General features: G+C 45.2%; 1 protein-coding gene across 8 annotated transcripts in view; it reads left to right on the forward strand.

Annotated features, from left to right (window-relative positions):
* NCAM1 (neural cell adhesion molecule 1) overlaps positions 1-12,804 on the forward strand; it is a 150,130-nt gene that overhangs the window by 120,422 nt on the left and 16,904 nt on the right. For 5 of the 8 annotated variants that reach the window (XM_055728556.1, XM_055728558.1, XM_055728561.1 and 2 more), the window contains 2 exons: positions 6,670-6,794; positions 8,646-8,826. In XM_055728556.1, coding sequence (XP_055584531.1) covers positions 6,670-6,794; positions 8,646-8,826 — 306 coding nt within the window. Of the gene's footprint in view, positions 1-6,669; positions 6,795-8,645; positions 8,827-12,201; positions 12,539-12,804 lie in introns of those variants that run through there. The other 3 variants (XM_055728559.1, XM_055728564.1, XM_055728560.1) reach the window with 1 other exon arrangement.

Genomic DNA, 12,804 nt, shown 5'->3' on the forward strand with positions numbered 1-12,804 from the left:
GTATATTTACCACTCGTGGAGATTTTCCATAGGTATGGCTGATGTTCGTTTCAAATTGTGACACTGTAAGTCACAATCTCGTCCTATTTACATGATGGTCAAAGATTGCAGAAATCAGCTGCTTCCTCGTTCATGTGTTGCAGATATTACCACAGATTTCGGTTGGATTCTCTAAGCACAGCAAGGATGCAGGATCTTTCCTTAGAGCCAGCTAGGCGAGGATTTAATCTCCTGGTCTATTATGTAGTAACCGATTTGAGCTGCTTTTCAAAGGTGGGCAGGAGGAACACACTTGGTGGGAGTGGAGAAGAGATGTGAGGAAAGGTCTCTGTCAGTGACGCTGCTGTCACTTCTGGGGTCCAGCACACACTCGGTGCCCAGTGACTGGGGAAAAGTTTGTGCTGCTTTTTCATATTCTCTTCTCTCCCCATCTCGAGTTTTTACTACAGCTGCATCCAGCCCTGGTGCTTGTGGCACTCCCTGAAAACCAGATAATTAAAAACAGTTAGCTGCTTCTGAAATCCAGCTACATCAGACTCATATTAGATCAAGGAAGCACTTGAATATAAATTAAACAACAGTGAAAGGATTCCAGGAAACATTTATGGCTTCCCTGCAGCAGGAGATTATTGGTGCTAATGGCTTAGCAGGAGTGGATAAAAAATAATTTGAAAATGTAATGGCTCAGAGCACTGTCCTTGGCTACCCTCACATCACATGCAGGAGCTAACAAGTTGGGATTTGGGCTTCAGGAACCTGCAGAACTGTCTCTCGTTTCAAGTACAGTTGGTCAGGTTCATTGTGAGTTACATCTGAAGCCCAAAGAAATGGGTCTCTGAGCTTAACGCTGGATTGCCAGTGATGTGTACCCTGAGAGCACAGTGCCGTAATAAGTAACGCTTCACGTCGTGTGTGTACTGCCCTGTGTTCTTATCAGAGCGAAGCGCTGGCTTCTTCCTTTCTTAAAGTTACAGGCTTGGCTGCTGGAGAAGAAAGACCATGCAGTAACGCTCAGGTGACTCCTGGGACCTGCACTGTAATCCAGTACAGCGCAGCAGCTGGGCGGCCCCCGTGGGAAGCAGCAAAACGATTGTGCTGCTGCTTAGAAAGAGAAGAGCTGCAATGCTGGAGCCACCTAGTCCCAGTGCCTTGTGTTTTGCACTGGCCAGCAAGATGTTTCTGGCCTAAAATCTGATATTAGGCAAACCAATGCAGCAGGAGTCTTTCCTGATGTCATCATTTTTCTTGAGAATCCAGCCATAAGGAATGTGGCGAGGGATCTGGGCAGACGAATGGTGAAGAGCTTGAGTGGTTGTTATTTTTTCATGCAGCTCTTTGTGGTTGTAAAGATAAAAAAAAAGAAGAGTTAATGGAAAGAAAAAGTGAGTTCCCAGAGCCACAGAAGATGTGAGAGCAGAAGCAGACCTAGTTTCCTAAAAGGCACTGAGAGATTGAAGGCTGTCTAATTCACAGCTCGTCTTTCTGGGCAGCGGTGCCTTTGGAAGAGCCAATACAGAGCAGATGAAGTGCCTTTCAAAATACAGGGCTTCCTGAGCACTCCGTTCCGTTCCAGAGAAGGCTTGCTCAGAAGTAGTTTAAATGGCAAGCAGCAGGCCGTGTGCTGTGCACATCTATTAGCTTTTATCCAAAGTAAGGCACCTATTTGATTTGCTTTTTTCCATTGCTGAAGAGCGTCCTATGGGTGAGGTTTAAATCGGTGGAAGTGGTCGATTCTATCGATGTCGGGTGGCTGAAACCTGTGAACTAGCTCTTCGAGCAAAATCCATCCCATTTCTCAAGGAGACTAAAGCGCACACAGTCCTGGAAATCTAAATTACTTGTCTTCTGCCCTACAGGGGCCTCCGCTGGCAGCAGCTGATGCTCTCGCTGCTGGGCTGGATGAGGTGCCACCTGGCTCAGGCATGATCGCTCGTGTTGTTGCACTGTAGAGTGAAAGCACAAGATCCTGCATCCCTCCTTCTGCAGCAGAGTGAATTCTGAGCAGATAGGTGTTTGTAAAATGGTTGCACAGCAGAGCTCTGGCATGCTTGGAGCTGCCTGCTCTCAGCAAGCCAAGTAGCAGCATCACAAGGCGCGTTCCTTAGGGACCCCACGTTTTATGGGTGGAGTAGGCAGATTTCTGCAATACGCCCGGTCATCTCTGTAAATGGGAGACCCCAGGCATGTAGCACACCTTTGTAATGCACTTTTGCTTTTCAGCCCCCATCCTGTAGGGAGGATGCATGTTCTGTGAGCATGAGTTTCTACTCTAACCTCCTGACGACAACCTTTTCTCTTCAGCTACTGACATTATGACTCCTTAGAGGGATGCTGATTCTGCTGGACTAAACTTTTCCCACTAAACTTCTTCCTCCTTTGTTTGAAACTACACACTAACCCATTTTTAATTTTACAGCTCTGTATCTGGATTGCATCTGCCTGCTTAAGAGAAATTAAATGCTATGTATTTCTGGAGAGAAAACTGAAGTATTCTTCACCAGGGCTTGCGCTGCTATACCTGTTGGGTCTCAGCCATTGGGAGCGGTCCGTATTCTCCGATCTGGAGAGGATGTTCCTCAGGGCAGGAGTGCATTTAAACTACTGGGGAAGGAAGGAATCGGGGAACTGGGCAATTCAGAGTCAAGCAAAGTTTCAGCAGAGAGGGCAGTTAATCATTGGAATGGCTGTGTATAAGGTACAGCAGCACCTCTGACATTTAAAATATCTCAAGAATGAGCATCTTTCCAAAGGATGTTCCGTCAAATTTAGTCTTGAGCAATTTTCCCTTGCTCAATCACAGGGAAAAAAATTCTAGCCTGTGTTAGATAAGAGGTCAGATACTGTAAGTACAGTGTTACCACTTCAGGATCTCTTTACTCATTATTAATTATCTCTCTGAGGTGAGGATGAGAAAGACTACAGAGGAGATGTTGATCTTGCACTGTCTAGTTATCAGTGAAGCCATTCATCAAGTCCACCAGAAATATGGCAATAGTTAAGCATTGCTGCTCATAAATGTTTCGGCAGTGTCAAGTGTCTCAGTGTCCAGCAAAATAAGTAGCTTCGAACACCCCAGCCCCAGCTGTTACTTGGAGTTAGTTTCTTGTGTGAAAAAATGATAAGACATCTTATTCTGGTTTCATTTAATTATCAGTTAGTAGTCATGACGCAATTATTGCAGTAATAGCTTCTTCAACTCAAATTGACTCAATAGTCCAAGCCAGTCACCTGTGGAGTGGTATTTTTCTTCTAGGACCGAGGAAAGAAAAAAAATATATGTAATTGCTTGCTTAAACTGGTGTTCTCAATATGCCTAGGTGAGGTACTTCTGCTCACCTAGAACTTGCCTGTTCCCATTTAATTTTCAATCCACAGTGCGCTAATGAATTATGGATGCTGAAAGCCTTTGTAATTCCAGGAGAAACGTGGGCTGGGAAGGGCTTTTCAAATACGCAGCCTCCATTAGTTGGCAGTAAAGATAAAAATCCACCCATTTGTCTCTACAGTAGATGGCAAATGTGGTCAGCAGTTAAACACAAAATTCTCTTGCCCTTTCTCAAGACCCGAGTGGCCCTGTACTGTGTGAGCCAGGAGGAGTCCAGAGGAGCGCGTGGCACCTCTTGTGCCATGAACAGGCAGAACTGCTGCCGTGTGCTGCCTGCCTCAAGCCGCAGCGAGAGCTCCCTGCAGGGGCAGCTGCCTGGTCACCTTGAGAGCGCTAGTGCTGTATTTCCAGGGTACAGTCACTGAGAAACCTGTCACGGGGTGGAACACGGCTCTTGAGTGCCCAGCTGGTTTCGTGGGAGTCTTCTAATAGGGTTAGGCAGAGGCAAGGATTTGGAAAAGAAAAGTGTAACAGGGGAAAAAGGAGCAGTAACTAAGAGAAGTTACTGTGTTGTGAAACACAAATATGTGTATCTCACATCAAAAAGCTTTGTGTGTCCATGGATTGTGATGACCTTGGAACAGTTGGTATATTAGAGCATGCAAGAAAATCAAACAAATCTTAAATGACTGTTTCAGTCTAGGTCTTGCAGTTTTCTCATTGATGTTTCACCAAAGCAAATGTGCTGGAATTCTTTCTTTGGAGGGGGAGGGGGAAGGGCTTCACATTACTTCTGAAGATCAACTTTGAAAGATATTGGAAGAATAACCTTTCTCTGGCCAGTCAGAAATGCATGTGCTCTCCATTAGTAGCTGACTACAAATCCAGGCAGAACAGATTTAGAATTGAGAATGGTTTTGGGGTTGTAAGAAAGTCTCGTGACTGATGTTATCCTTCAGAGTTGATCTTCATAAAACTACTGGATTATTACTTCCTTTCGCTTTTAGTATAATGCATCAGAACTAAGTACTTTTAAAGGTCTCATGCTAGGCAACAGGCTGAGCTTTTTAAAAGTCACAAACGTTACTTCAGTGTCCCGGTTTTGTTCTCATTTGGTTACGTTCAGGCTCTTAGATGGCGAATGGCACCGTTGCAGAGTTTGGGTATAGTTCTCTTTGGGTTGCATCCTGAACTGGATCATCTTGCCGTTGTATTTCAGCACGCTGGTGTGTCGGTGAGCATGTGTTCAGGAAAGCCTACTGTCCAAACCGCAAGTGGCACTGCAAGCAAAGGCAGAGGTGCTTTAGCAGAGCTGTAGGTCAATCAAGCTGGGACGTTAAAGCATGTGCACAGCATTAGCAAACCTGTGGAAATGTTTGGGGCTGCAAACATTGGGGAAGTACTTAGATTCAAGGTGCACAGCGAAACACAGGATGTGCATTGTCCGTTGTATTCGTTGTATATAAATTTCCTGTAGTCAGTTCTAAATGAGCTATTCACCACTCAGACGAATAAATAGAAATACTACTAAAATGCATAAAATGTGCATAACTGCGGGTAAACAGAGGTGGAGGAATTTTTTGCTTTTTAACATTCAACCGCCTTAATTGTTACATAAAATACCTGTAAGAATGAGGACCCTGCAATGAGACCAGCCAGCAGCCTGTAGTTAATCTCAGGAGTTTGCTGGATTTGCCAACTGCAGCTGATTCGTAAGTTTTAACTTGCAAATAGTTGCAGTATTGGTTTTGTTCAGCTCACCCATAAAGCAGCCAGGCAGAACAGCTTCCAGAGGGCAGCAGCTGAAACGGTCAGAAGTTCTGAAGAAGCTTTTAAACCCAGAATTGGTGGCTTAAGCACTTAGACTACATCACGGAGATGCTACTAAAAAAGTCATTAAAACAACCTAGGAAGCTTCAGCAAGATTTCTGATAAATTTTGTCAGGTCCTAATGGCTGACCAGCATTTAAACTCCTGGGACACTTCAGGGCTGTGGAGATACTAGTTGCAGCTCCTGCCTCAGAGGAGCGTTGGCACAGGAGAACCGAAGCCTTGCTTGCTTTTGCATAAAATGGAGCAAAGCGAGCATCCAGGCACTGGCAGAAAGTCAGCAGGATCGGAGCTCTCCTGGTCTGTGTCACTTCTGAAAAGAGACCAGGGCTCTTCTGTCGCTGATGTTCTTTTGCTAATTTGATACTTAACGTTGTTGGGGGCAGGAGGTTGGTTGGTCGGTGGGTTTCTTTTCCCGCAAAACCACAGAAACGGGTAATAATGCCTCTTGCACAGTAAATTCTGTCAGAGCACGTTGCAAACAGTTATCGCTGGGGTAACACAAAAGCAGAAGGAGGAGGCACACGTCTGCTGAGCAATTTGCTGCGGTACTTCTGAACTGGGAACGTTGGGGGGTGGAAATACATAATCGGACGATCTGTGGATTTGACTTTTGGTAGGAGAGATGTGATAATAAAGGTGCAAGAGGGAAGTACTGGAGTTGGGGTTGGGGAACCACCCCCTGCAGATCGTGTCTGCAGGTTATGGAGGAACTGGCCAGAAAAAGCAGTTGTAGAGGCGTGGTGGGAAAGGTGTAGCTGCAAATCGGTGTGACGTGCAGAGGCAAATGACAGCTCAGTTTTCTGCTGATGCCAGGGCTGCCAATTGGAATATGATAGCTTTTTCTTTTAAAAGTGGTTATTACAGGAGAGTGAAGGAGTCTGGTTCTCTCCAGCCTGTATTCATTGTCATTAGTTATACCCGTGCAAGCTGACTGGAAAGCCGTGCTGGTGTGGTTCAGTACCATTTTTTCCACACTCGTCTAAGTGAGCTCACCAGTGAGTCTCCGGTCCAGCAGCTGTAAAACCTAAACAGCATTCAAAGTGCAGACACAGGTCTGTATGACAAGCGTAATGTCCCTTTTCAACGATGCTCTTCCTATCTACATTTCACAGGAGCAGCCTGCCCGTTTGCCACGTGCCCTATTTTCCAGCGGTTTCACGTCAGTGTTTTACAAAAAACGCAAGGAGCCAGTTGTTGCTCTAGAATGTTCTTGGAGAAGGGTGGGATCTTTTTCATTCAGCCTCTGACTCCATTCCGGCACACACAAAACCAGTAACTTGTATCAGTGAAAACAAACCACCAAATGCAAGAAATACTTGGGTCTTGCAAATGTTTGTACCCTAGGCACACGGGGGCCTCTGTGGCTGGGTCGGAGTGAGGCTGGTACCCTGGCAGCTGAGCGTAACGAAGTGTTTTTCTGATTCTGATGAGTACTTTTTCCCTAATGTTTTGGTGTTGATTATTTATTTATTTATTTATTGCAAATAAACATAAATCCACCGTTGTTTCAGGGGAACCCAGCGCGCCCAAACTGGAAGGTCAGATGGGAGAAGACGGAAACTCCATTAAAGTGAATGTTATCAAGCAGGATGATGGTGGCTCCCCAATAAGACATTATCTGATCAAATACAAAGCTGTAAGTACGACCGACACTCAAGCCTGGTTGGTATTTGGCCTGCTCAGTCCTGAGGCTTCACTGTGTAGACAGAGAACCCTGACGCTCAGATCTTGTAGGCAGGCCAGCACGGGAACACGTGCTAAGCAGGGGTGGTGGGAGTGTGTGGGGCGTGAGACATGACGTGCACAGAAGCAACAACAAAGTCTTTGTCTCCTTTTCTTTCCCTTTGACTGTGAAAGGTTATTTCTCCGTGCTGTCTTCCGTAGAATTGTGAGCGTATGGTAATCACAGGGACGCAGTAGTATTTCATATCCTGTGCTTCTGAGATGGGATGGCCAGCAACAGCTTGAATAGCCTGGGGATAGAGGTTTGTAGTGTAGAGCACTGCCCACCTTCAGACACGTATCTAATCATAATTCCCACTGGTCATTGGAACTGCTGTCTTTGATTGAGTAATGGGGGCTTCGATAACGACTCAGGTTATTGGATAAGACAATCCATGTAGTCAGTATAGACACAGATCAAGTGAGAGGTGCTATTGGAAGCAGTTCCCCTTTAGGCAGAACTTAATCAGCTCTCATTGTAAATTACCCAGGACTGCGAAATGCATGATTCTCAGAGCAAAACATCTAGCCCTAGTCTTGAGAGGGAACATCTATGGGATGAGCAGCTAGTATTGTTGCAAGCTGAACGTGGCCCTTGTTTTGTGCTAGGTGGTTTTTGATGGTTGTTTCCTACAAAAGAACACCCAGTCAGAGAGATTGCCTAGCACATCGCTGAGGGATGGTCAATGAGAATACGAAGCTCTTCAGGGCAGCAGAAAGAATGCCAGAAGTTTTTGAAGCTTATTTTTTCCTGTTGTCTGCACGCTTTTTCTCAGTCTTAATACACCTGGGAGCAGCTCAGCGGTACCAGTGTGTTTGAGCTGAGATACAGAAGCTTTCCAGCTGTTAAGAAAGCAGGACACTTTCTCAGTGGCTGAGGCTGGCAGATGTGGTGCTGAACCAATCCCATATTGCTGTTAGTAAGTTTTCTTTATATGCTACAAATGAACAGTCCTTAGAATCAAGTCACAGAGCAGACTTTGCACCGTGGTCTAGAAATCCCAAGAATATTTGTTAGGACCATCTTTTTGTGCATTTTAGGTTACTTAGCCCTTCTTAGAGCGGGGAGAGTCTTTGGAATGTCAAAAGGACAATCTAGTGTCACAGAACCACAAAATTCCAGCAGAGATGGAAAAGTGTTAGCTCTCTCCAGTCTCAGAAAACTGCCCAAGACTCTCTCAAAGTACCTTGGCAGCAGGATTTTCAAATTCATCTGGGTGAGATGTACATCCGGATTGCCTGAAACTGAGTAGGAATTATCAAAGCTCCTAGTTGCGTGTGCCTCTTAACATCTCCCCAAAGGGTGCAGAGTAGAAGGGCAGTGGTGAGCTGGGCCAGGCTTGTGTTAAGGGGTAAGTCTCTGTCTCTCAGATGATTTCAGTTCAGCGTGCTGAGACATGAAAGGACACAAAGTGCTGTGCAGGGCAGAGACATAGAGGAGTTGCAGCTTTTCCCCTCTGAAGTGGAGGTGGTCTAGGGATGTGGCAGAGATGAGAGGAAGAACTGAGGGGTTTTCTTCAGGTGTGGTAACACTGCAGGAAATGATTCTGAGCAGGAAAGAGGCTGCTTCAGTGCCTCTTGGCCTCTCCACGTGGAGCCCGCAGCACGCGATGTTTTGCACCCCCCAGTTAGCTGAGGAGCGTGTGCTTCTGTAGAAACCTCCCCACTTTCCCCGTTTGTTAGTCAGGCGTTACAGCGTTCTCCAAGCTGGCTACTAATGTGCTGTGTGCTTTGCATCCCTGCCTGTCATCTCGCTGCGCTGCAGAAGCATTCCTCAGAATGGAAACCGGAGATCAGACTCCCGTCTGGCAGTGACCACGTCATGCTCAAGTCCCTGGACTGGAATGCGGAGTATGAGGTTTATGTGATAGCTGAAAACCAGCAAGGGAAGTCCAAACCAGCTCACTATGCTTTCCGAACTTCTGCTCAGCCTACTGTCATCCCAGGTACAGCAGTCATAAGCTTTACCATTGTTTTCTGCTTCCAATTAATGCAACGGTGCTGCATCCTTTAATGTGCCTGAGTAACCCTGACAACTTGCTTGCTTAAAGCCATTATCACAATTGGTTACCCATCCAAAGCTTAGTTTTTGCCGTGTACATACCTGTACTGTAGTCTGTGTTACAGTATGTACAGCATTAGCAGTACACCGTTAGGAATGCTACGTGACAAATCCTTGTCTGACTGTTTACAGGGAATGTTGGCTTTTTGTATCAGGGTAACAGGATTGCTGGGTGAGAAAAACAGTGGATAGAAAACGCTTTCTGAAACCAGAAAGTGGGATTCCCATTTTAAATTAAAGCAAAAGAGACCGTTCAGATCTCCGGGGCGATGCTTTTCACAATGCAGATTTCCCTTCCAAATCTGCTTTGGGCTCGCTTACTGCTCATTTGTCCATCCAGCTCAGCCTCTGGAGAAATAAAGGCATAAGGAATTTGCTAGCGGTTGGAAGGGGAAGAGGTTAAAATCTTTCTCTGAAGGCTTTTTGTGAAATGAAATGGAGACCAAATTAGAGTCATTTTAAAACAGCACTGTTTTAATGTTGGGTAGGGCATTAGGAAAAAGTAAACTAAATTAGCATTAGAATGCTGCTGGAAACTCTTGATTCAGACAGACTGTACTTAGTAGTGTGCTTAAAAAGTAAGACAGAAGCACAAATGCTGCAAAAAACAGAGCCTGTCAGCTGAGATGCTAGGAATTTTGCAGTTTGCCGGAGGGACAGTAGTAGTGTAGTGCACATGCAAAAAAAAGTGGACGGGGGGGGGGACCCTCCAAACAAAGCAAAATCTCAAGGCTGAAATTGCTGGACTACTGTAAATTAAAGTTCTGATTAGTTAAAGGCAGATGGGCAAACTTTGAAGCTGAGCTGTGTCAGGCAAGTTCTCACTGCACAGCCAAGAATTAGGCATGTTCATGCCAGGATTGGTGCTGACGGTCCGTATTGAAGGGAGCGATTGGATTTCATTCTGTCTTCTAGTTTGTTAACTCGGTCTCGTGTTTTTCTTCAGAACAACTAGAGAGTTTCCTCCAGTCCTTCCCTCGCGCTGCGATTTTAATCCTTGGTCTGCCCCCGCTGCGCCCACTCCTGTCGGGAGGGAACAGCTGGGACCCTGTGCGGTTCGCATGCCGAAACTCCACCTGATCAGGCCAGATACTGTTCTTAAGTGTACAAATGAGTGACCGAGTCGGCTGGGGCTTGCAAAATGTGCATGGTAGGGAGGATGAGGATAGGGAGGAGGAGGGAAATGGGGCAAAAGAGCAATTGGGATGCGTGTTTGAACAAGGCTGTAGTTTTGGGTGGAAGGACCTTCAGTAACTCATTAAGCAACTTACTCTGATTCTCATTTTCAACAGCTCTAATACTTACTACCCTCACATATTTGAAGGACAACTGTGACTGATGTGGCAGGAGAAAGTGAGGGTAATTTGGCAATTACGTTACATAATTGTGCGTTACGGTCAGTTCAGTGTTGAACAGTCCAGTGCGGTAGGCTGGGAGCAGCAGAAAGTGGTTCCTTTGCACCGTGACGTATCTCCCCAGGGAGGGTTGCAAGTACTGGTGAGGCTTCCTGTGCCTCTACAGCCCTTTGTGTGCAACCATTGCTGCCTTCCTGTGCTGATGTTCTCTTTTAGCCTTCGTTACTCGCCCAATGGGACAACAGAGCTACCTGGGGCAACTGGGATGTCTCACACGGGCGCATTAGCAAATTCTAAGAGTGCTGTTGCCTTTGGAATACGGTGTTCATACTGCCATGTCCCATGGCAATGGGGGGAGCAACAAGCGCAGATGCCACTGAGCCCTATAAATCCAACAGTAACGTGGGCAGGAACCCTCTAAAAATGAGAAAAGGAAATTAAAAAAAGAGGGGCGGGGAAAAAAAAAAGCCCAGGTTGTTATCACAGGTATAATTTCTTTGGCCTCTCTGAAGTTATTCCTCAGTCTGGCATGCAGCGTAGGAGGAATAAGGATTTGGGGCTGATGCTCAAACGTTGCACATGGAAATGTCTGTCGGAAGCTCTTTGGGAAGCTGTCTTTTCGGAGTGCAAATTTGCAGCAGGATTGACCCAACAGATGGACGCGGTTGGACCTCAGCAGGGATGTGCTCTGGTTCAGGGGCAGGTAGAGCAGTGACATGGTTACTGCTGGCTGTGCTGGATTTGTGACTGTGTCTCTAGGGTTTCGGCACTGCGTAGAGGACTTTGTTTCTATTAGGCCTTCCAAGGTGTTTGTTTCCAGACTCTTTGGTTCCCTGAGTTGATCCCTGAACTAATAACATCGGGGAAAATATTTCCAGGGGGCAGGCTAGGTTTTCCCGACACACAGCCCACAGGGCTCTGTGCCAAACTGCAGTAGGTCAGGGGCTCTGTGTTTTGGTTTCCTTAGCATCTCTTGTCGTTTACGTGGCTTTTAGCTTTTCCGTTTTGATTTCAAAAGGAGCTACATAGGAGCAGTCAGAGCCAATGCCTCTAATACAGCATTGCTCTGCTTGAAGGTAATAGCTAGGAATTTCCTGCGGACAAAATGTATATTTATTATGTAGAGTCTTTTGTTGCCGTAATCGGTACGGTGTCCTTAAAGTGGTTGGAAGGATAAGGGTATCATTTTCAGTAGTAGTAATAATAATAATTGCATTAGGGTAGTGTACAAGCAACTGGAAAGCTAAATGGAAAAGTTCCTGAGACCTTGCTTCTCCAGGGTTTTAGTCACCTGGATCTATTTTCCAAGTCCTTGGTACAACAGGTTTTGGGGGAAGGACTTGGACAGGCAGGTGGATTGTCTTGCTACACAAAAGCTTTACTGTTTTTTTTTTTTTCTCTTTTGAATATGTAAAAGGCAGCGTTGTCCTTTCAAATACCAGATAACCATTTTCTTGTGTTTCTCGCTGAGCCTTCTGTTCCATCATTTTTAATCTCATTTGCTTGCAAACCCCATAAACCCTGACTTGGACCCTGCTCTGCGGCTTTGGCCATTGCTGAGCTTCTGAACCAGCCCTTTTGTCGGTGTGAATGTGCTAATGCTCTTCTTTAACCTTTAGCCATTTTAATTTACGAAATTAAATAAACCTTTGATTCTTATGTTTTCTATATTTATGACCTAATTTTTTTTATCTATTTTTCTCTCTTTCTCTCTTTCTTTCTTTTTCTTCCTCGTCCTTTCTTCCCTCCCCTCTCCCTTCTTCCCCTTACTCCTTTCCTATGTCTGTCGTCATACATGTCACCTTGGATCTCACGGGGAAACATCCACGCTTGCCACATGCACCAAATTTGTTTTTAAACAACCATGTTTTCCCCTCCTGGGAACCATTGTCTGGCACCTGCAGCGACCTTGGGAAGTCCATCAACGTCGTCCTCCTTTGTTTCATTGCTTCTCTCTGCAGTGACTCTGCTTTTGCTCTGTTAGAAACTTAAAATAAAATAAAGCAGTATTTGCTTGAAAAGGCCTGGGTCCCACCAAGGCGTGAAAGCAGATAACTTTGCTTCAGAGGATCATGTCAGTTCAGAAAAAAAAAACAAAAACCACAGAACATTTAAAAAAAAATGTTTCATTTGAAAGAGTCAGTATTTTGTAACAAGGAAAAAAGGTTTAAGCCAAGTTTTTTCTCTTTAACATTTTTTTGTTACTTGTAATGAATTTTCCCTTTTTAATGAATGTAAAGATTTTTGTTGTTGTTTGCTTGCTGTTTTTCATCAAAGGAAGGTACAATATTGAAAACCTTTTAAGATGCTGCTTTTTACTCATTTCTCTGCACATCTGGTGCTGATCACCACTGTATTGTGCAAAAGGTTTCTAAAGCCCCATCCACAAATCTAAACCCACAGACTATAAAAAGAGAAAGAAGATTTTGTCAGAGGTATCCTACTGGTTGCCCGAATGTCTCTGTGGGCTTTTGCATGTGGATTCAAATTTATGGCCATTAGAAGGT

This window comes from Falco cherrug, chromosome 17, assembly GCF_023634085.1.
Source record: "Falco cherrug isolate bFalChe1 chromosome 17, bFalChe1.pri, whole genome shotgun sequence".
Taxonomy (NCBI): Eukaryota; Metazoa; Chordata; class Aves; order Falconiformes; family Falconidae; genus Falco; species Falco cherrug.